Here is a 21,137-nt window from a genome sequence, read left to right on the forward strand (position 1 = left end):
GCAGCCATTTGGGGAGCGAAGCAGTGGGTGGAAGATCTCTCTCTCTCTCTCTACCTCTCTCTTTCTGTCTTTTGAATGAACAAATCTTTAAAGAGAGGCTACCCACATATAAAAATGACCAAAGGAATAAGCAAGAAGAATAACTCTGTGGGTTCATTTGATGGATTGTTTTTATTTTCATTTTTAAAATAAAGTTCTTTATTATATAAAGAAAACAGATTTCATGTATTTCATATACAGTTTTAAGAATATAATGATACATCCTCCTCCTGTTTTTACTTTTCCTGTTTTAGTTCTATGCTTTCCAAATTTTCTATAATGAGGGTTATTATAGTCATTTAAAAGTTATTAATCTTTTACAAAGGTTCCTGAGTCCATGAGGCATAAGACTTCCACAACAACCTCAAGCATGTAACTTTATTTTTCATTCAACAAACATCCAGTGATTGCTGCTGTGCTGGGCTCTGGCTCAGAGGGAGTGCAGCGTCGACTTCTCAGGGTCATTGTCAGGGTGAAGCCATGCAGGAGCACAGGCAGCTCCAGAGTGTGGGCTCTGCCCCCGGGCAGTGGGGAGCTATGGCAGGTGGTTGAGCGGTGCTGGCAGTGCTGGATCCTGCTCAGAGCGGTTGGATGCAGATTCCCATGGAGCACCTTCCTCTGCAGATATACACAGAGTCCTACGCGACAACCATCAGTCCAGACACGGGAGCCCCGCCGGACGGGAGCCCCGAGAGGACAGGACCCTGTCGGGGTCACCTCTGCACCCCTCAGCCGAGGTGTGAGCTCAGGCAGTACTTCATAGCACACGGCCTCGGTTCGCAGAAGGTGGGGTGTTTAGCAGGTGGACATGGTGGGGAGGCTCAGGCCACGAGGGGCTTGCAGGAGAAGCTGGCTGTCAAAGCCGGGCTGGTCCCAGCCTCTCGCTGTCACTGCCTGGCTTGCCACACGCTTCTTCTCCTGCACCTGTCCATCCACGGTCCTCGCGGGAGCCCAAACCACCAGGGCCGCCCGGTCTTGGACTTGCACCTCCAGAACTGTACGCTGAACAGCCCATTTCTCTTGCTAACGTTCGTCGGCTCTGGCATTTCACTGTGCTAACTAAAAGCTGACCAACACGCCCCATCTCTGCGGTGGGGTCTTAAACAGCGGCGGATCCTCCAGTTACCAGCCAGTGAGTGACATCAGGGAGTCGCCAGCTCGAATCCCGACTCGGCTCGGCGCTGGTTTCTGCTGTGAAGTGCGGGGATGATCCCTACCCCCACGGGGTTGCTTGAAGCGCAGCCAACATGTGGAAAGCTCTTTGTACAATGCCTGGAAATAGCCCTGGACCCTCGACAAAAAGTAGAAATAATTTATTTCAAATTGGGTAGATTAAAGTCTGAGGTCAGGCCTCTCTCTGCGAACATCTGGCGCTGGATTACAAAGGAATCGGGTTTCTAACTTGGGGAGAGTTTGTAAATTATACTCCCAGGTATCTAAGAAGAGTGGAGCTCTTAAATTTTAAAAATGGAAGGACAGGGGCTGGTGCTGTGGTGTAGTGGGTAGAGCGCCGTCCGCAGTGCCAGCATCCCATATGGGCACTGGTTCGAGTCCCGGCAGCTCCACTTTCCGATCCAGCTCTCTGCTATGCCCTGGGAAAGCAGTGGAAGGTGGCCCAAGTGCTTGGGCCCCTGCACCCGCATGGGAGACCTGGAGGAAGCTCCTGGCTCTTGGCTTCAGATCGGAACAGCTCTGGCCATAGAAGCCAACCAGGGAGTGAACCTCTCTCTCTCTCTCTGCCTATCCTTCTCTCTCTGTGTAACTCTGACTTTCAAATAAACAAATAAATCTGTTGAAAAAATAAAAAATAAATAAAAAGGGAAGGACAAACCCAAAGCTTGGAGCAGCACAATTTACCTGAAGGAAGAGGTGCAGAGCCCGGTGTATGGGAAGAGAGAGGACCCACATTGCCCCCTCTTTGTGGACCTGACCTGGAAATCAGAGTAATATTTTACAAAACCATGCAATAATGGGAGCTGTCCAAGAGAGAAACACCCAAGATCCAAAGCAAAACAGAAAAATAAAATAAGCTACCTTACGGCCAGTTGGTGACAGAACCCCACAGAGAAGAATTACTGCAAGTGGCCAAAGCACAGTCATTTTGATCGTCCATTCCTAATAAAATAGTCCCTAAAGGCAAAACCAAAATAAATACATAAACTTCAGAAGAAAAAAAATAAATAGCTTATTCTGGCACCATGATCTGAACACTTGCATCCCCCCCGAAAATCCATGTGGACACCTCATCTCTGATGTGGCCACCTCATCTCTGATGCGGCCGTCGGAGGAAGGGCTGGCGGAGGGTGACTGAGTCTCGACAGCCCCACCCTCACGAGTAGAATTGCAAAAGGGGCCGGGGTGGGCGTGTGGGCAGCTGGAAGGACTCCACGGGAGACGCCCACATCCTGCATCCTGCATCCCGCATCCTGCATCGGAGTGCCTGGGTCGCGTCCTGGCTGTGATCCGGACTCCAGCTTCTGCGAATGGTAGCCCGGGAGGCAGCAGGTCACAGCTGAAGTGCTTGGGTCCTTGCGGCCCAGGGGAGACCCACAATGAGTTCTGAGCTTCTGGTTTCAGTCCAGCCCAGCCCTGGCTGCTGTGGGCATCTGGGGGTGAACTAGCAGATGGGAAACCTCTCTCTCTCCGCTTTTAAATAAATGAAATAAGCAAACACAAAAATAATTAAAAAAAATTTTTTTTGACGGGCAGAGTGGACAGTGAGAGAGAGACAGACAGAGAGAAAGGTCTTCCTTTGCCGTCAGTTCACCCTCCAATGGCCGCCACGGCCGGAGCGCTGAGGCCGGCGCACCGCGCTGATCCAATGGCAGGAGCCAGGTACATATCCTGGTCTCCCATGGGGTGCAGGGCCCAAGCACTTGGGCCATCCTCCACTGCCTTCCCAGGCCACAGCAGAGAGCTGGCCTGGAAGAGGGGCAACCGGGACAGAATCCGGCACCCCAACCGGGACTAGAACCTGGTGTGCCGGCGCCGCAAGGCGGAGGATTAGCCTAGTGAGCTGCGGCCAAGGTTTTTTTTTGTTGTTGTTGTTGTTGTTTTTTGTTTTTTGTTTGTTTTTTTTTTTTTTTAAAGAGTTATTTGAAATAGTTACAGAGAGAAGGAGAGGCAGAGAGAAAGAGAGAGTCTTCCATCTCCCCAACCGTCCGCAACAGCCGGAGCTGGGCCGATCTGAAGCCAGAAGCTGGGAGCTTCTTCTGGGTCTCCCGTATGGGTACAGGGGCCCAAGCACTTGAGCCATCTTCTACTGCTTTCCCAGGCCACAGCAGAGAGCTGGATCGGAAGTGGAGCAGCTGGGACTCAAACTGGCACCCATATGGGATGCTGGCACTGCAGGCGGTGGCTTTACCCACTATACCACAGCACCAGCCCCACAAAGTTTTATTTGAAAACAATTGAAAGAAGCCTATGGGAGGGGCCGGTGCTGTGGCGCAGTGGGTTAACGCCCTGGCTTGAAGCGCCAGCATCCCATATAGCCGCCGGTTTGAGTCCCAGCTGCTCCTCTTCCGATCCAGCTCTCCGCTATGGCCTGGGAAAGCAGTAGAAGATGGCCCAAGTCCTTGGGCCCCTGCACCCGTGTGGGAAACCCAGAAGATGGCCATTGAGGCCATCTGGGGAGTGAACCAGTGGATGGAAGACCTCTCTCTGCCTTTCCTTCTCTCTCTGTGTAACTCTGACTTTGAAGGAAAATAAATTTAAAAATCTTTAAAAAAAGAAGGAGGAGGAGGAGCCTATGGGAGTTGTCTGTCCCTCTTGCCTTTGGCCAGCTGCGGGCCCAGCTAGGAAGCCAAGGGTCCTCATCACCCAGCAAACATGCTGGTGCCCTGGCCTTGGCCTCCAAGAATGGTGGCAGTCAATTTGTTTGTAAGTGACCCAGTCTAAGGCATTTTGTCACAGCGGCGTGAACAGCGAAGACAGGGTGGGTGGTGCATGTGGCAAACCTCTCACTGGGAACTGAGAATAAGGGACAGTTCTCACGCAAGAAAGGACAGATGTAAGACAGACGAGGCCAATAAAAAGGCTGTAATCCCGAGTCTAAATTAGAACTGTCTGTAAAAAAACATGATTTTTTTAAAAAATACTTTTTTTTTTAGCAGTTTTACGTTCACTGTGATGCCCGCCCGAGGAGACCGGACAAGCCACACGATGCAGGATGCAGGCCAGCAACACGACCACAGCTGATCTGAGCGCAGCGGCCGCTGGGTGCCTCCGGGTGGGTAGCAGATACAGTGTGGACACGCTGGACCAAAGGAAGATTCACGTTCCAGGGGCAGGGGAGGGTGGGCCACGATGATGAGAGATTTCTTCCCTCTGCTCAGAACGCCAGAATTAATTCTAGAATTACCCATTTAATATTTTTGGATCGTGGTTGACCACAGGTCACTGACGCTGTGACAAATGAAATCACGGACGAGGATACTACTGATACTGCTATAGCACCAAGGGCTTCACTGCTCTGAGAAGTCCTCTGTGCCCCCCGCCCCCGCCCTGCCAGCTCCCCAGCACCTGTCAGCCCCGGGTCTCTCCACTGCCCCCACGGCTCTGCCTTTTCAAGAACGTCCCATTGTGGGAATCGCTCATGTCTAGACTCCTCAGGTCAGCTTCTGTGACCCGGCACTATGGAGTTAAGTTCATGGCTTGAAAGCCCATTTCTTTCTGTGGCTGAATTACATTCCACCATACAGATGGGTCACCATTTGTTCATCCGTTCACCTGTTGAAGAACAGCTTGGTCGCTGTCCAGTTTAGCAAACATGACTTAGGATGTACTTCATTTTTAAAAAGGGGGTGGGGGAGTGGGTCGGCACGGTGGGTTAAGCCTCCACCTGTGACATCAGCATTCCTTATGGGATCGCTGGTTCAAGTCCCAGCTACTCCACTTCCAATTCTGATCCCTGATAAGGCTCTTAGGAAAGCTGAGGATGATGGTCCAAGGACTTGAGCCCTGCCACCCACAGGGGAGACCCAGACGGAGTTCCTGGCCCCTGGATTCAGCCTGGCCCACCTGTGGCTGTTGTGGCCATTAGGGGAGAGAACCAATGAGCAGAGATCTTTCTCTCTTTCACTTTCAAATAAATCATTTTAAAACAACAAAACCCGGCCCGCGCCGCGGCTCACTAGGCTAATCCTCCGCCTTGCGGCGCCCGCACACCGGGTTCTAGTCCCGGTTGGGGCGCCGGATTCTGTCCCAGTTGCCCCTCTTCCAGGCCAGCTCTCTGCTGTGGCCAGAGAGTACAGTGGAGGATGGCCCAAGTGCTTGGGCCCTGCACCCCATGTGAGACCAGGAAAAGTACCTGGCTCCTGCCATCGGATAAGCGCGGTGCGCCAGCCGCAGCGCGCCAACCGCAGCAGCCATTGGAGGGTGAACCAACGGCAAAGGAAGACTTTTCTCTCTGTCTCTCTCTCTCTCTCACTATCCACTCTGCCTGTCAAAAACAAAAAACAAACAAACAAAAAAAAACCCTACTAGTCGAACAGTACTCTGTATCTTGTGCGGTTGTGTGGGTGCAGTCTGTTGAAATCTTTGCTTAGTATATACTAAGTTGATCTTCTGTATATAAAGATAATTGAAAATGAATCTTGATGAAGAGTGGGATGGGAGATGGAGTGGGAGATGGGATGGCTGTGGGTGGGAGGGAGTTTATGGGGGAAAAAGCCACAACATGCAAAAGTTGTACTTTGTAAATTTACATTTATTAAATAAAAAATTATTTAAAAAAAAGAAACACATCAAACTATATCAAATCCCCATGTACACAATGGCACTAAAAATAACTCAACACAGAACTCCTAGGTGCCAGGAAACCAACTCGTGGGCGCTCTTAAGGACCAAGCCTTTGGACTGTTCGTAGAGTACATTTTGAATGAAATCTTACCAAAGAGTTCGTGAGAAGGTGCACTTTTTGAAGTATTCCAGCTCCTGGGGCCAGCACCGTGGTGCGGCAAGTTAAGCCGCCACCTGCAATGCTGATCACGTATCTGAGTGCAGGTTCTGATCCCAGCTGCTCTGCTTCTGACCCAGCTCCCTGCAATGCACCGGGAAAGCAGCAGAGGATGGCCCAAGCCCTTGCATCCCTGCCACCCATGTGGGAGACCCGGATGGAGTTCCCAGCTCCTGGCTGCAGCTCAGACAGGTGCCAGCTGTTGCAGCCACTTGAGGAGAGAACCAGCAAATGGAAGTGTGTGTGTGTGTGTGTGTGTGTGTGTGTGTCTCCCTCTCTGTCTCTGTCACTCTTTCAAATAAATAAATCTTTTTTTAAAAAAAAAGTATCCCAGATAGCAAGTGAAGAAGGAAGGCAGCGGGGCCAGCGCTGTGGCAAAGTCAGTTAATCTCCTGCCTGTGGAGCTTTCATTCCATATGGGCGCCGGTTTGAGTCCCGACTGCTCCTCTTCCAGCTCTCTGCTAACGGCCTGGGAAAGCAGTAGAAGACGGTCCAAGTGCTTGGGCCCCTGCATCCATGTGGGAGACCTAGGAAAGCTCCTGGATTATATCGGACCAGCTCCAGCCATTGTGGCCATTTGCAGAGTGAACCAGTGTATGGAAGACTTTTTCTCTCTGACTCTCTCTTTCTCTGTAACTCTACCTCTCAAATAAAACCATTTAAAAAAAAAAAAAAAGAGAAAACCAGAACATCATATTTTATAATTCCTAATGAAATACTAAATTGAGGCCATGAATACCAGTGACTGCTGGCTTTTCAAAAAGACCCAACATTCAGGGTCCCGTGATGGAGGACACAACACCTAGGTGAGGCACCTATTGCCAAAACTTGAACCTGAATCTGACCGACTGTCCAGATCTGAGTGCAGGAGACACAGAGGACAGAGGAGCAAGTTTAAGGACTCATGGGAATACAAGCCAGGAATTCAGGCGGGGGGACACGCCATAGCACAACCAACCAGGTCTCCTTCACAAACGACATGGGCAGGGGGTCAGGAGGCCCAAGCACTTGCGTCATCTTCACTGCCTTGCCAGGTGCATTAGCAGGGAGCTGGATCAAAGGTGGAGCAGCCAGGACTCGAACCAGTGCCCATATGGGATGCCTGCATCACAGGCTGCGGCTTTACCCGCTACGCCGCAACACCGACCTCAATCTTTAAAACTTTTAGATTCTTCAGTCCTACCCTTAGTAAACTGCCGTGCCACGACGCTGGCCCCAGCTTTTGTAAGATGTGAAAAACACTTCGGAGACAATCAGAGAAAACGGAACACTGCCTAGAGAATGCTTACGCCAGTGGCTCCCTCCTGGCTACTTTCTAACAAAGATTCCCTCTTCCTTTAGAAATAGTTCCAGTTGAAATGTACAGTGTCTGGGATTTGCTTTAAAATAATGCACCAGGCAAGGGGGACTGGGGCGGGATAAGGAAGAGGCAAGACTCGGCATGAGTTATGATTGTTGAATCTTGGTGATGGGTATGTTCTCCTACTTTTATATATGTTTGAGATTTTCCATAATTAAAAAAATAAAAACTTCTGAAGCCTCTTTGCTCAGCAAAGGCAGAGGCAACCCAGTGTCTGGTGCCTGGCGTCTACGCTGTCCCCTGTGCTGGAAAACGAGACCCAAAGAAGAGATCACTTTCCTGCCAGTACGCTTTTCTTCTGTAAGCTGGTTGTAAGCTGCCCGAGCAGGGGTGAGGAGGGGCCAGGTGTGATGCCTCAGCCTGCACCCTGGGAGGGACCACCAACTGGGAAGAGCGAACCAAGCTGGGTTTGGCCCCCGTGCTGCAGGCACCTTGGCAGGTGCAAGGTAGGAACCCAGCAAACCTGACTACCAGGCAGGCTAGGGCACTCCCAGCAGCCGTGAGTCCGGCAGATCAGGGTTGAGTGATATGGTGATTAAGAGTCTGGGCTCAGGAGACACGGGTCAAATCCCAGATCCACCTACCAATACCCATGTGGCCGCCAGCATGTGTGTGCACCTGCCGCAGACTGTCTGTAGATTGAGAACAACAGGTGAGCCTTCCTCACAAGGCTGTCACGTGAACGCACGTGGGAAGTAAAGAGTGCAGTGCCGGGCTGGGGTGGGTCCCGACCAACTGAGCTTCTTGCTTCCTTTTTAAAAAATGTTTTTATTTTCATGTACTGGTAAGGCACAGCAAGAATGGGAGAGAGGGGGGTGGAGGGGGGGGGGAGAGGGAGAGGGAGAGAGAAAGAATCTTCCATCCACTGGTTCACTCCCCTAAATGCCTGCAACAACCAGGGCTGGGTCAGACAGGAACCCAGAGCCTGGCACTTCATCCGGGTCTTCCACATGGGTGGCAGGGGCCCAAGCACTTGAGCCATCACCTGCTGCCTCCCAGGATGCATCAGCCGGAAGCTGGATTGGAAGCGGAGCAGCCGGGACTTGATCCCAGCCTGATAGGGGATGCTGGGGCGCCACAAGGCCCACTCAAATGCTAGCTGTTTCTGCGGCTGTAACTCTTAGCCAGAATAAAAAGCAGGGCTGTTCTCCCAAATCATCCCTTATACTCGATTCCTTGCAGAATGTGCTGTATTATGGGACACTTTCTCCATTATTTCATTTTTTTTTTTAAGGTTTATTTATTTGAGAGGTAGAGTTACAAACGGAGAAAGGGAGAGACAGAGAGAGGTCTTCCACCCTCTGGTTTGCTCCCCAGATGGCCACTATGGCTGGAGCTGAGCCAATCCAAAGCCAGGAGCTTCTTCAGGGTCCCCCACGTGGGTGCAGGAGCCCAAACACTTGGGCCATTTTCTACTGCTATCCCAGGCCACAGCAGAGAGCTGGATGAGAAGAGGAGCAGCTGGGACTTGAACCGGTGCCCATATGGGACATCGGTGCCACAGGGGGAAGTTTAGCCTCACTATGCCACAGCGCCAGCCCCCATTATTTCGTTTTGACCAACAGGAGTCTCTTGGGAAAGATACATTAGCCTGAAAGGACCTCTCTCCATGCTCCTTTTGGGTGTTAATCACGGTAACTTGGTAAACAGGCTAAAAGGAAGATAAAGTAATTTTGTTACAGTTTTAGAACTTCTGGGAGTGTGGTCTTACCCTCAGGGGTGTTGGATACAGCTGCAGGCAAGCCTTTTACAGCCCCCTTTCTTTTTTTTTTTTTTTTTTTTTTTTTTTTTTTTTTTTTGACAGGCAGAGTGGACAGTGAGAGAGAGAGACAGAGAGAAAGGTCTTCCTTTTGCCGTTGGTTCACCCTCCAATGGCCGCCGCGGCCCGCGCGCTGCGGCCGGCGCACCGCGCTGATCCGATGGCAGGAGCCAGGAGCCAGGTGCTTCTCCTGGTCTCCCATGGGGTGCAGGGCCCAAGCACTTGGGCCATCCTCCACTGCACTCCCTGGCCACAGCAGAGGGCTGGCCTGGAAAAGGGGCAACCGGGACAGAATCCGGCGCCCCGACCGGGACTAGAACCCGGTGTGCCGGCGCCGCTAGGCGGAGGATTAGCCTAGTGAGCCGCGGCGCCGGCCCCCTTTCTAACGCACTACAAATGCTGAGCCAATGATGAGTGATGAATTTATTCGTATGAGGAGAATAAAAGTAACTTAGTGGGCTAGTGTTCAACAGGTAGGTATCTGTGCCACGGATAATTACACAGGCATTTGTAAATCAGACACCTTAGACGTGGGGAGCGTGTGCTAGAAAACTGTGCTGAGCCTCTGCAAAAGTGCCCTGGTAATGGCAAAGGAAACATTCAAAAACCAGGCGAGGGGCCGGCACTGTGCTGCAGTAAGCTAAGCCTCCGCCTGTGGTGTCGGCATCCCACACGGGCGCCAGTTCAAGTCCCAGCTGTTCCTCTTCCGATCCAGCTCTCTGCTATGGCCTGGGAAAGCAGTAGAAGATGGCCCAAGTCCTTGGGCCCCTGCACCCATATGGGAGACCTGGAAGAAGCTCCTGGCTCCTGGATTCAGCTCTGGCCTAGTTGTGGCCATGTGGGGAGTGAACTAGCAGATGGAAGACCTTTCTCTCTGTCTCTTCCTCTCTCTGTAACTCTGCTTTTCAAATAAATAAGTCAAATCTTTAAAAACAAAAAAAGCTCATTAAAAAAAAAACTTTTGGGGGGTGGGGCTGGTGTTGCGGCATAGCAGGTAAAACTGTCACCTGCAGCACCAGCATCCCATATGGGCACCGGTTCGTGTCCTGGCTGCTCCACTTTCAATCCAGCTCTCTGCTAACGCACCTGGAAAGGCAGCAGACCTGGAGGAAGCTCCTGGCTCCTGGCTCCTGGCTCTGGCCAGCCCTGGCTGTTGCAGCCACCTGGGGGGATGGGGGGAGAACCAGTTGACAGAAGATCCCTCTCTCCCTCTCTCTCTCCCCCTCCCTCCTTCAATAACTCTTTCAAATAAATAAATATTTTAAAAATTAAAAAAAAAAAACTTTTTATCTGAGAGGTAGAGGGGGAGAGAGAAAGAGAACTCATCCACTGGTTCACTCCCCAGATGCCTGCAAGGCCTGCTGGGAAGTGGCTGCCGGGAACCAAGATTTCAGTCCAGGTTTCCCACATGAATGGCAGGGACCCTGCTTCCTCCTAGGGTCTGCAAGAGCAGGAGCCGGAGCCAGGGACTGAACCCAGATCCTGCGCTGTGGGACTTGGGCGTGACTGGCACTTTAACTGCTGGGTCAAATGCCCACCCCAAGGCTGTGTTTTGATTGTGCTTAACATTCTTTTATTTAAAAGTTAGGAGCTGCTCAAAGAAATGGTCAAAAGCAGATTTTTTAAATTGCTCTTGCACCCCAGTTCCCTGAAACGGCTCTGCGTTCACAGGGTCCCCTCTGGCCTGCTGCCTCCCAATTTCCCACACAAGGAGCCCTCCCCGGGGCAGCAGGCCCGCAGGCCCGGGCGCAAGGCCTGGAGGGCAGAATCCTGACAGTCACAAGCACTCACTGGATGCTTCTGATGCCACCAGACTTCCAGCCAAACCCTCTGTCCCCTCGCACTGTGTAAGGCCATCACGCGCCCCCAGGAGCTGTCTCCACAGCTGCTACCATGAATCCACGGGAAGGGGCTGGTGTTAAGCTGCCCACTGTGACCCTGGTGTCCCGTACTGGAGCAGCAGTTTGAGTCCCAGCTGTTCCACTTCAGATCCAGCTTCCTGGGAAGGCAGCGGACAACAGCCCAAACACCCGGGCCCCTGCCACTCACATGGAGACCCAATCGAGTTCCAGACTCCTGGCTTCGGCTTGAACCAGCCATCTGGGGAGTAAACCAGCAGATGAAAGATCAATCTCTCTTTCTCAAACACACTCCACCGCACCCAATACTCAACTTTCAAATAAATAAATATATCTTAAAAAAAAAAATCCAGGGAGCAGCCTCCTCTTTCCTCGCCCTGTGCCATCCACCACCTCCCAGGCACCTTTTCTCCCTCCTCCACCTGAAGACCTGCTGCCCTGGTTCCCCAGATCACTGCCTGCTCCCCTGGAGCCCAGCCAGTCCCAGGCTGCACGTGCATCCTCCCAGCATGGGTGCTGAGCCCACGCCTGCTTCTCCCGAAGCGAGGCGCTCCTGGGTGAAGGGGAAGGGGGCGGAGGGGACGAGGGAAGGGGAAGGGGGTGGAGGGGACGAGGGAAACGGGGCGACTCCGTTCAGTGCATGCAGTCAGCAGTCTTCCAGGATGGGGAGGGGCTTCCCGCCTTCAGCGATTCCCCACCCAGCGAGCCAGCACAACGTGGGCCACATTCTTTTCTTTTTTAAGATCTGTTTTATTTATCTGAAAGGCAGAGTGACAGAGGGAGAGACAGAGAGAGGTCATCCATCTGCTGGTTCACTCCCCAAATGGCCGCGAAGGCTGGAGCTGGACCAGGACGAAGCCAGGAGCCTGGATCTCCATCCAGGTTTCCGAGGTGGAAGGCAGGAGCCCCTGCCAATCTTCTGCTGACTTCCCAGGCGCATTGGCAGGGAGCTGGATCAGAAATGGAGCAGCTGGGACTGGAACTGGAGCTCCCATGGGATGCCAGTGTTGCAAGTGGCTGCTTAACCCAGGCGCCACCACGCCAGCCCCAACGTGGACCTAATCTGTTTCTGAGGGGCCCCCTCCATGTGACAGACCCCCACACCCCGCGCAACCTGACGCTGAAGGGCACCCTCCCCACCACTCCTTCTGCAGGGAATACTGGGATAAGGAAGACACCCAGCTCCCTCGCACCATGAAGGAGAGCACAAGCTGGGGAGGCCTGACCGGTCCAGGAGGTGAAGGAAGGCTTCTGGGAGGAGGTGACGTTTCACTGAGAAGGAAAGGATCAGCAGGAGCGAGCGAGGGAAAGGGAGTGGAGACAGCCTTGCAGCCAAGGGAACAGCCCGTCCCAAGCCTGGGAAGCTGACGCGAGGCCAGCACAGCGCCGGCAGCCAAGGGGCGGGAGGATGAGACGCGGCCAGGGAGGGGCCACAGAGAGGATTCTTGGGCTTGGAGCCCTTCCCTGGGCTTGGAAAAGCCTGAGCTAGCGGGCTCTTCCAGGGAGGGTAACTGCCGTGCAGCTGTGTGGGCTGGAGCAGAGGTGGAGGCCAGGACGCCGGGACTGACTTCGCTGGCTTCTCTGCACCCTGGGAACAGTGGCAGGGCTGTCTGGGTCCAGCTGAGCTCAACAACACACCGTACCTGCTCCCCACCCCCACCCCTGGCTGCTCAGCACCCCCAGGCCACGGCCGGAGGGCAGCGTCCACCCACGGGCTCCGCCCAGCCTCACTGTCCTCATCTGTGTGATGGGTATCATGACAGCTCCCTCCCCTGCTCATTTTCAGACTCCTTGAGCCGACTGATATCAGAGGCCTGTTGCTGAGGCCTGGCCTAGCAGGTCACCAGTGGACATGCAGACGGCCGTCACGGTTGTGAGCAGCGTTTGCCGCCCGGCCCAGCTCCGGTGCGCTGCCGTGCCTGCTGGTTGCCGGGCCACGCCGGGGGCAGGCCGGCCAGGCTGGGGGCCGGGACGCTGCGCTGCTTTGCATCCATGTGCATCTTGCATTCAGAGGGGCCCCTCCTTCCATGCGGGGTCCTGGGGGTTGCTCGGGGGACACATTCCAGAAAGAATAACTCTGTGTAACATGAAACCCTGAATCTGGAAACGCGACCTCTATGGGAAATTGGAGGATCAAGTCTGCTCTGCGGACCGCCCAACCTTACTCCATACAAAAGGGATATTGAAACCCAGAGGCCTCGGCACTGGCCTCGGCGTTGGCCTCTCGCCTCACCGCAGCCAGAGAGATCCTCCTAGAAAACAAACTTGACCGTGGCATTGCCTGCTTCAACCCTCCCTCGGCACCCCGCTGCCCTTGGGTTCAAGTCCACATTCCTCATCATCACCTACAATGCCCTGCGGTCAGGCTCCGGCTCCCACCTGCTGCCGCACCGGAGCCTCGCTGGGACCCGGCCACACAGGCATCCAGTGGGGCAGGTTCTTTCCTGCATCAGGGCCTGTGCGCTGGCTCCAAGCCTCCTCCTCCCTCCACATTCACAGAGACCTTGCTGACCTCCTGAAGAGTAAGAGAAAGCTGCAACAGCCCCACTTTCCAGATGAAGAAACCGAGGCCACGAGACCCAAGCGGACCAGCCTCGAGCCAAGCCGGCTGGACCCCAGGACCTCTGAGTGCCCAAGAGAAAGCATCTGGCCACGTCTCCATAGCAACAGGAGAAGGGAGGTGGGTCAGATAATAACTGAGCCAAGGAGAAGACCGGGGCCAGGGCAGCACAGAGCGAAGGCATCAAAGCATTCAAGGCCTGGTTCACATGCTGCTGTCTAAGGCAGGGCGTTTGACCCGAGCCTCAGTTGTCGCATCTGGGAAGTGGGGTTAAGCGGCAGCTCCCTCACAGGCACAGCGTCAGCACTGAGGACCACTGAAGCACCTGGTGTGGTGGACACTCCGGCAATGGCCTGATGCCGCTCTCCCACGATGCACCAGCCCAGCGCAGGCTCGCTTTGCATCCCCCGAGGTTAGGCAGCCAGGGCCTGGGAACCATCCCTGCCCTGTTTTCTGTTTTGGGTTTTGTGTTTCCCAGCGTTTCCTTTGGAAAAGGTCCAGCTTCCTCCCTGCTGGAAGGAGGCAGGAGGGGATTGTTCACGCCTGGGCCTGAACACCAGGGGAGCAACGTGGAGAGGTGACAAGAGCCTGGGGTCTGGAGTCAAGCCAGTCGGACTCGAGTCTATGATCTGACCCTTGCAATGCTGTGTGACCCCAGACAAGTGACTTCACCTCTCTGAGTTACTGATTTCCTCACCTGTTATAAAGAGTCAGCGCTCTCTATCTCCGGATGCGATGCATAGACTAGGGTGAGAGAAGATTCTAGACGCCCTTCCCAGTGTATCACACAGTGACGCCTACGGGATGGACTGAAGATCAGAGGGGACAAGGAGGAGTTGCCTACACAAACACCCCCTGGCAAACTGCTTGCTGCGGGTGTGGGAGGGTACCCCACTGGACTGAGGTTCAAAGTGATCTGATGGCAGACTCCAGGCTCTGCTCCTCTCCTTCCAGCCCCGTTTCCTGCTCATGCGCCTGGGAGACAGTGCAAGGTGGCCCAAATATGTGGGTCCCTGCCACCCATGGGGGAGACCCAGATGGAGCTCCTGGCTCCCAGCTTCAGTGGCCTGGCCCGGGCCCTGGCTGTCGTGGCCATTTGAGGGAGTGAATCAGCAGGCAGAAGATCTCTCTTTCTCTTTCTCTCTTGCTCTCTCTCTACCTTTCGAGAAGATGAAAATAAATAGACTTAAAAAAAAAAAAAAGAACTCAGACCCAGGCGGAACTTGCACACGGCAATGGAAATGAAAACAGTGGTTTCCCTGCAGGAGGGAGCGGGCAGGGCCTGGGAGGGGCAGGAGGAGGGATTCTGGGAAGCCAGAGACGTTCTGTCTCTTATCCTGGGTGCTGGGCGCAGGGGTGTGTCACTTTTGTGACTTTATGCTTTGTGTATTTTTCTATACTCACATGAGGTGTCAATAAACTGCTAAAATAACTTGAAAGCAAACAAATCAAGACTGTGGTGTAGGGGCCGGCACTATGGCGCAGCGGGTTAATACCCTGGCCTGAAGCACTGGCATCCCATATCGGCGCCGGTTTGAGACCTAGCTGTTCTACTTCTGATCCAGCTCTCTGCTATGGCCTGGGAAAGCAGTGGAAGATGGCCCAAGTCGTTGGGCCCCTGCACCTGCATGGGAGACCTGGAAGAAGTTCTTGGCTCCTGGCTTCAGATCAGTGCAGCTCCGGCCGTTGTGGCCATCTGGGGAGTGAACCAGCGGATGGAAGACCTCTCTCTCTCTCTCTGCCTCTCCTCCCTCTGTGTAACTCTTTCAAATGAATAAATAAATAAATCTTTTTTAAAAAAAAAAGAATTTTCCTCAAGCTCATACTGTTAAAAAAAAAAAAGACTGGTGTGGAGAAGAGAGAGCAGCATGGCCACAGTGCTCACGGCCCCGGGCTGCTCAGGGAGGACCGGGGACGGCTGCAGGGGTTCCCTCCGCCCTGACTCCCAGCACTGGCTCCCTACCCTCAGGGGGCAGTTGTGGGGCAGCACCCCACTTTCTGAGCACACAGGAGAAACGCCCACCCTGCCCCCGCCACTTCATCGGGAGAGAGCTGGGGTGCCGTGGCTCTGTTCAGCCCTGCCTCTCAGCCAGCACTGTTGAGGTCATGTTCTAGAAGGCCAGGCCCACTCTGCCAGAGATGATAAAGTGAGCCCCCCGAAATGCACCCTGACTTATTATTCTTCTGACCTCACCAGGAAACCCAGAGGACAGTACTCAGAAGGTAGGCCCGTGTGCTGTCTGCACAAGTCTTCCGGGCCCCTAGGTTCCTGGCTAAGCTCATCTCCCAGTTCTGAGCACCCCCACGTGGCAAGCCCCAAAGCTGCACACTTGACAGGCAGCATCCCTGGGGCCCACCCCCACCCATGTCGGGGGGGGGGGCAGCAGTGGGGCTGCCCAGCTCCACCCCTCTGCCTGATGTGCAGGCCCTGGTTCCTTCTGTGCGTCCACTTTGTCGTTCTTTTCCCAAGGCCGACGGGAGACGCGCACACCTCCTCCATACAGTGGCACTCGGCAAAACAAGCGCGGTCCCATGCATTTATTTGCACAGACACTCATAAAAACTTTACGAGACCCGAGTGATTGCAGGAAGGGTGAACCCCAACTCCGCTGAGCCGCAGCGTTTTGAAGTGGCTGCAGATAAAGATCGGACTGGGCGGGCACAGCCCCAGCATCACGCCCAGCCCCCTCCCCAGTCAGGGACCCTTGGGGCACAGGCCAACGGGTTTTCTGGCTTTTGTAAATTTGGGTCCAACTCATAGAAAATGTCTTCCTGCGAGTTATTCTTAGTATCTTAATGCGGCTTTTATGGCTTCGCAAAGGGCCTTGGCTGCTCTTTGTTCTGGGAAGCCATGGTGATTCGGGATGAGCGGCTGAAGTAACCCAGCCCATCCATTTGCACAAAACCCAAAGACTGATTTTTAAAAGGAAAGTGGCCCTTTAAAAATACACATAAACAACACCCCGGGAGTCGCCCGCAGTCCGCGTCCAGGTGACGACTTCCAAGCTCGGTCCCCCTGCTCCACAGCTCCAACCAACCAGGCAAGGGTTGAGCTGTCCCCTCTGGGTGTGGGCAAGGCCGGGCCGGCTCCTGGCCCTGAGTTTTACCTGTCCTGAACGCAGGGGCTGGCTGAGTTTGGGTCGGGTCTGTATTCCCTCAGGCCCTGGGTAGAGGAAGAGGGGGCAGCTGTGCTTCCCCCAAGTCCTAGTAGCAGGGTTGTTCCCCCCCCCCCCCGCCATCTAATCACTCACCAGATATATACAGAGTTCTGCTATGTGCCAGGCGCCGTGGTGCACTTCCCCGTGTCCCACGATGCTCTCCTTACGGTCAGGAAGCTACGGTGCACACGTACAGGACCTCCCAAAGATCCTGACCCAGGTCTGCCGCCACTCCTGAGACCTGCTCTTGACTTTCCCAAAGGGGTCTGTCTGGCCAGGACACTGTCCCTCTCCCTGACGGCAGGCTGACCTCCCGGCTAATGACCCAGACCTTGTGCTGGGCTGCAGGGCAGGAGCAGGAGCCCCTGGGAGGCCGGGAGGTGCCAGGGACGTGGCTGGGGCCTGTGCATTGGGACATGCCAGCACACAGCTTCAGTGCCCACACGTGGCCGTCTCCTGGTCACCCCTCTCCTAACAGACCGGGAGAGGAAGAATCAGCTCCTAGCCATGGGGTGGAATGACCCGTGGGAGACCCTTCTTCCCCAGCCTCTCCCTGCTCTGGGGGCCTCCACTGGACACTGGCCCAGGGACACCACACCTTGTACTTCACAGAGGGAAGGCGATCACGTCACTCTGATGGTCACACAGCTCCGTCTCTGCTAGCTGACCCTCGGATCCACATGGCCTGGGGTCAAACTGGCTGGGGTCCACCCAAGGCAGCGTGGTCACCGCAGGCTGGGAAATTCGCAGTGCCTGGCACCGCTGAGGTCTCAGGCATCCCCGCTCCATTTCCAGAGTCTGTGCAGTTCTCCCAGGACCCTGGACCCAGGCCGCCACCCAGGAACGGCGGCCCCACTCAGGCCCAGGGATGAGGACGGCTGCGGCCATGTGGCTGCCTCTCACCGGCCTGGGGCTCAGGCAGAGGGACTCTGAAACTCCCAGCTCCTCGTCCTCAGCGCCTTCCTGCCCTGCCCCCGGGGCTCCTCCAGCTAGAGGTGTCAACCGGGAAGGCACAAAACGGCCCAGGGCTGTACTCGCGGGGTCCGGGGCGTCCAGAGCCGTGCTCCAAGGAGGTAGGGAGCAGCCGGCAGGGGCTGCAAGGCCCTAAGAGGAGCGGCAAGGGGGGCTCAGGAGAGACTGGGGCCTCCGTGGGACTGGGGAGGCCCCAACTCCTGCCCCATTTTCCTTCTTACGGCTTCCCCAGCCACCGCCCGGTCTCTTACAGCGCAGGTGGAGCAAAGGGGAGGCAGATCGGGGCCTCGAGGTGCGAGCCTCAGCACAACCCGGATCAGCCGCCGGAGCCGCGGGTCCGAGGGCGCCCAGGGCCTGGAGCTCGCGGGCCTAGCCAGCTCTGCCAGGGACCCAGCCCGGAGAGCCGGACAAAGGGCAAGGAATGGGCCCTCTGCGGGGCGGGGCGGGAGACACGCAGGGAGGGAACGCACACATGGCGGGGAAGAAGCGGATGGGGGCCGAGCTTGTGGGCTCAGCAAACCTGCCCCAGACTAGAGGGGGCCGCCCGGCTCCACCGTTTGCCCAGCGAGAGCGCCGATGCGGCGCAGGCCCCTCGCCTCGGCGCCAGCCCAGCTCAACACTGGGGGTGCAGGCTGCCACCCGGAAAGCGGCGCGAGACCCGGCGCCGAGATTCTACAGAGTCCGGGCAGACACGTCCTCCCGAGCTGAGACCCAGCCTTCGGGGGTGTCGGGGGAACGCTACGCGGGCCGCGGTCAGCAGTTTCTGCTGGGCCCTGAGCGCCCGCCCCAGGATCTGGGGAACTTCGGAGGCCAGGCTGTGGGTGTCCCCATTCAGCCGAAAGGAGAGGGAAAAGCCGGCACCGGAGCAGGGGTAGGGGGGCACAGTGGAAGTAGGGCGAGGGGACTGGAACGCGGCACGGGGAGCTGCTGGGGTACAGCTGGGTCTGCGGGGCCTGTGACCAGAGGAAGGCTCTCGCGTGCGAACTGAGGGAGTCGGTGCGGGTCTGGGCCTGGAACGAAGACCCTGGTCTGCAAGCCGTAGCCCTGCCGAGGCTGCAGACACGCACCGCGCCCAGCAGAGGGCAGAAGGCACCCGGTCCGCTCGCCGGCCCCGCGCTGGGCTCTGCGGGCCGCAGCCTTGCCCGCCCGGCTTCTCCCCGAAACGGCAGCGGCCGCGCCCCCCGCCCCGAATACCCGGAGACCCCGCGCAGGCCCAGGCCCAGGTCCAACCTCGGCGGCTCAAAGCCTGGAGTGTGCAAGCTGAGCAAACACAGCGGGCCAAAGAGTGTAGGAGGAACCCCACAGGCACTCACGCACCCTCCGGGTTCCAGACACACAAAGGCGCCGAGAAACACACGGAGACACAAAGACGCACAAGACACACCTCTGGGAGACACGCAGGCACAGGCTCACTCAGGGACCCGGAGGCACACAGACACGCACAGGTGACCTGGCGACGCGCGCACACCAGAAAGGTCCCCGGACACGGGACAGAGGCTGGCACACAAAGCCTGCGGCACCACGCAGCGACAGACACACAAAGACGTCCCAACACCTGGACCCAGGCAGGCACGAACGCACGGATGCGGGGCAGTCGGACGCGGCTTCACAGATGCACGCGGCCGGAGCCCAGAAAGTGTCGGGAACGCAGAAGCACCGAGCGCGCAGAGCCGCGGTGCACGCATCCCGGCGCCCCGGAGGCGGGCGCGCCGACACGCACAGACACACACAGATACCCACCGGCACACACGCAGGTACTGGGGTGGGGCGGGAGCCTCTAATCCTCCACAAAGCCGGGCCCCGCTGTGGGGCCCCGCGGCAAAGGGGGCCACTTCTGACCCAGCCTCCCGCGGGCTTCAAATCCGATCCGCCCTCTCGCCTCCAGCGGGGTCAGGGGACCCGCCTCCCATGCCCTCCGCCCCCGCCCCGCTCCGCGCCGCTGCTCCGCTCCTGGAGGGGCCGGGGCCGCCCCGCCGCGGCTCACGGGGGTCAGCCCGCGCCTGCCCGGGGCCGCGTCTACCCTCCCGCTCCCGGCAACACCGGCTCCTCGGTGGGGACCCGGGGGCCCGCAGCCGCAGCCGGCCCGGGGCGCAGCGTCCTGCAGCCCAAGGCAGGGGGCCGGGCCCGGCTGGCGCCCAGGGTCTGCAGCTCGGCCTCTCCCCAGGCTCGCCAAGGCACCGTCCTTGGCCAGCGCTGTCCCTACCGTCCCCTGGCCGGGTTCTTCGGCTGCCAACAGGCGCCCGTCAGCGCGGCCAACCGGATCTCCTTTGGAGCGGCCGAAGGCTCCCGCCGCCGCCCCGGGCCTCCAGCCGCAGACCCTGGGGCCGCCGCCCCCTCGCCGCGCCCCTCACTCCACAGCCCCGCAGCACCGGTTCTCGCCCCCTTGCCCCTCTCCCAGCCTCGGAACTTCCCGTCGTCTGAGCCTGGGCCTGCCCGATGCCCCGCGTTCTGGGTCCGGGGGCCCGCACCCCCTCCAGTTCGCTCCCCGGCCCGATCTCCGCCAGGCCCGAAGATTTCCCGGACCCCAGTCCCTGGGCCGCCGCCCCGTCCCGCGAGTCTGGGGCCCGCAGTCCTCGCCCGGCCCCTCAGGCCCCGGCAGCCAGCGCTCTCCGCGGGGGCCGCCGCCCCAGCCCCCGCGACCTACCTCGGCCGACGGTCGGGGTCCCCGGGCGGAGCCGCTGCGCACCCCGCCGTCCGCGCAGTCGGGCCTCGCTCGGGGCCACTCCTCTTAGCGCGGCAGCTTTTTACAAAATATTAATAATAAAGAAGGCACGGGAGGAAAAAGAAAGCCTTCGCTCCCCAACTCCCAAATCAATTTTTCCAGGGGGTGGGGCAGAGGGATTTGTTTCGGAGGCGACCCGGACTTGTGCGAGGACCGGCGGGCCGGCCGGCGCGTCCCGGGCGCTGGGGCCCGCTCGCGGGGCCGGGCGCGGCGCGGGGCGCAGGCCCGGGGCGCGCGGGGCCGGGCGCGGGGTAGGGGGGGGTGGGGGGCGGCGCGGCACTATTTGACGTGGGGCGGCTGGCGCGTCCCGGCGCAGGGATACGAGGCGCGCCAATGAGTTCAAATGTCAGGAAGTTTGGGAGGGTGAGGCGGCCCCGGCCGGGGTATCCCTCCGCCGCCAGCCCCAGCTCTAAACCGAGCGGCCCGGCGGGCGCACCATGGCACTGGAGTAGTGCGGGGAGCGCTCCCGCAGCCCGCGGCCCGCTGCGCCCCGCCCGGGACCCCGCTGCGCCGCCCGCGCCCCCCCAGTCCGCAGGGCCGCCCCCGCGCCCGCCCCTCCCCCGCCCGCGCCGCCACCGCCGCCGCCACCGCCGCGGCCGCCGCCTCCTCCCGTGGCTCGATCCGCGCCGCCGCTGCCGCCGCCGGGCTCCGGCGCTAACAGGCAGGTGACAGAGGAGCCGCGCGTGGCTGCGAGTGCCCGCAGAGCGCGGCGCGGGTGCAGCTGCCCCGGCCCGCCCGCCGCCGGGGCCCGG

At 57.5% G+C, this 21,137-nt stretch overlaps 1 protein-coding gene and 1 long non-coding RNA gene across 4 annotated transcripts in view; one reads left to right on the forward strand and one right to left on the reverse strand.

Moving 5' to 3' along the window:
• Positions 1–152: 152 nt before the first annotated feature.
• Positions 153–20,636, reverse strand: LOC149128898 (uncharacterized). 3 transcript variants are annotated; one of them, XR_016225204.1, is made up of 5 exons: positions 20,308–20,636; positions 11,067–11,214; positions 2,074–2,169; positions 1,897–1,970; positions 153–1,330 (listed from the first exon to the last, which is right to left on the reverse strand). It is a non-coding gene; the product is annotated as an uncharacterized LOC149128898 (long non-coding RNA). The 3 variants fall into 3 exon arrangements; XR_016225205.1 differs by lacking the exon at positions 11,067–11,214 and having other exon boundaries at positions 153–1,323; positions 20,308–20,626; XR_016225203.1 differs by lacking the exon at positions 11,067–11,214 and having other exon boundaries at positions 20,308–20,625.
• The window catches only part of LMX1B (LIM homeobox transcription factor 1 beta), a 79,161-nt gene continuing 75,748 nt past the window's right edge, over positions 17,725–21,137 (forward strand). The window contains exon 1 of the mRNA XM_089320072.1: positions 17,725–19,417. Within this exon, the coding sequence (XP_089176198.1) occupies positions 19,276–19,417 (142 nt within the window). The 5' untranslated portion in view covers positions 17,725–19,275. The remainder of the gene's footprint in view (positions 19,418–21,137) is intronic.

This window comes from Oryctolagus cuniculus, chromosome 1 (genome assembly GCF_051225735.1).
Source record: "Oryctolagus cuniculus isolate XC-2025 breed Fujian yellow rabbit chromosome 1, ASM5122573v1, whole genome shotgun sequence".
NCBI classification, from domain to species: Eukaryota; Metazoa; Chordata; class Mammalia; order Lagomorpha; family Leporidae; genus Oryctolagus; species Oryctolagus cuniculus.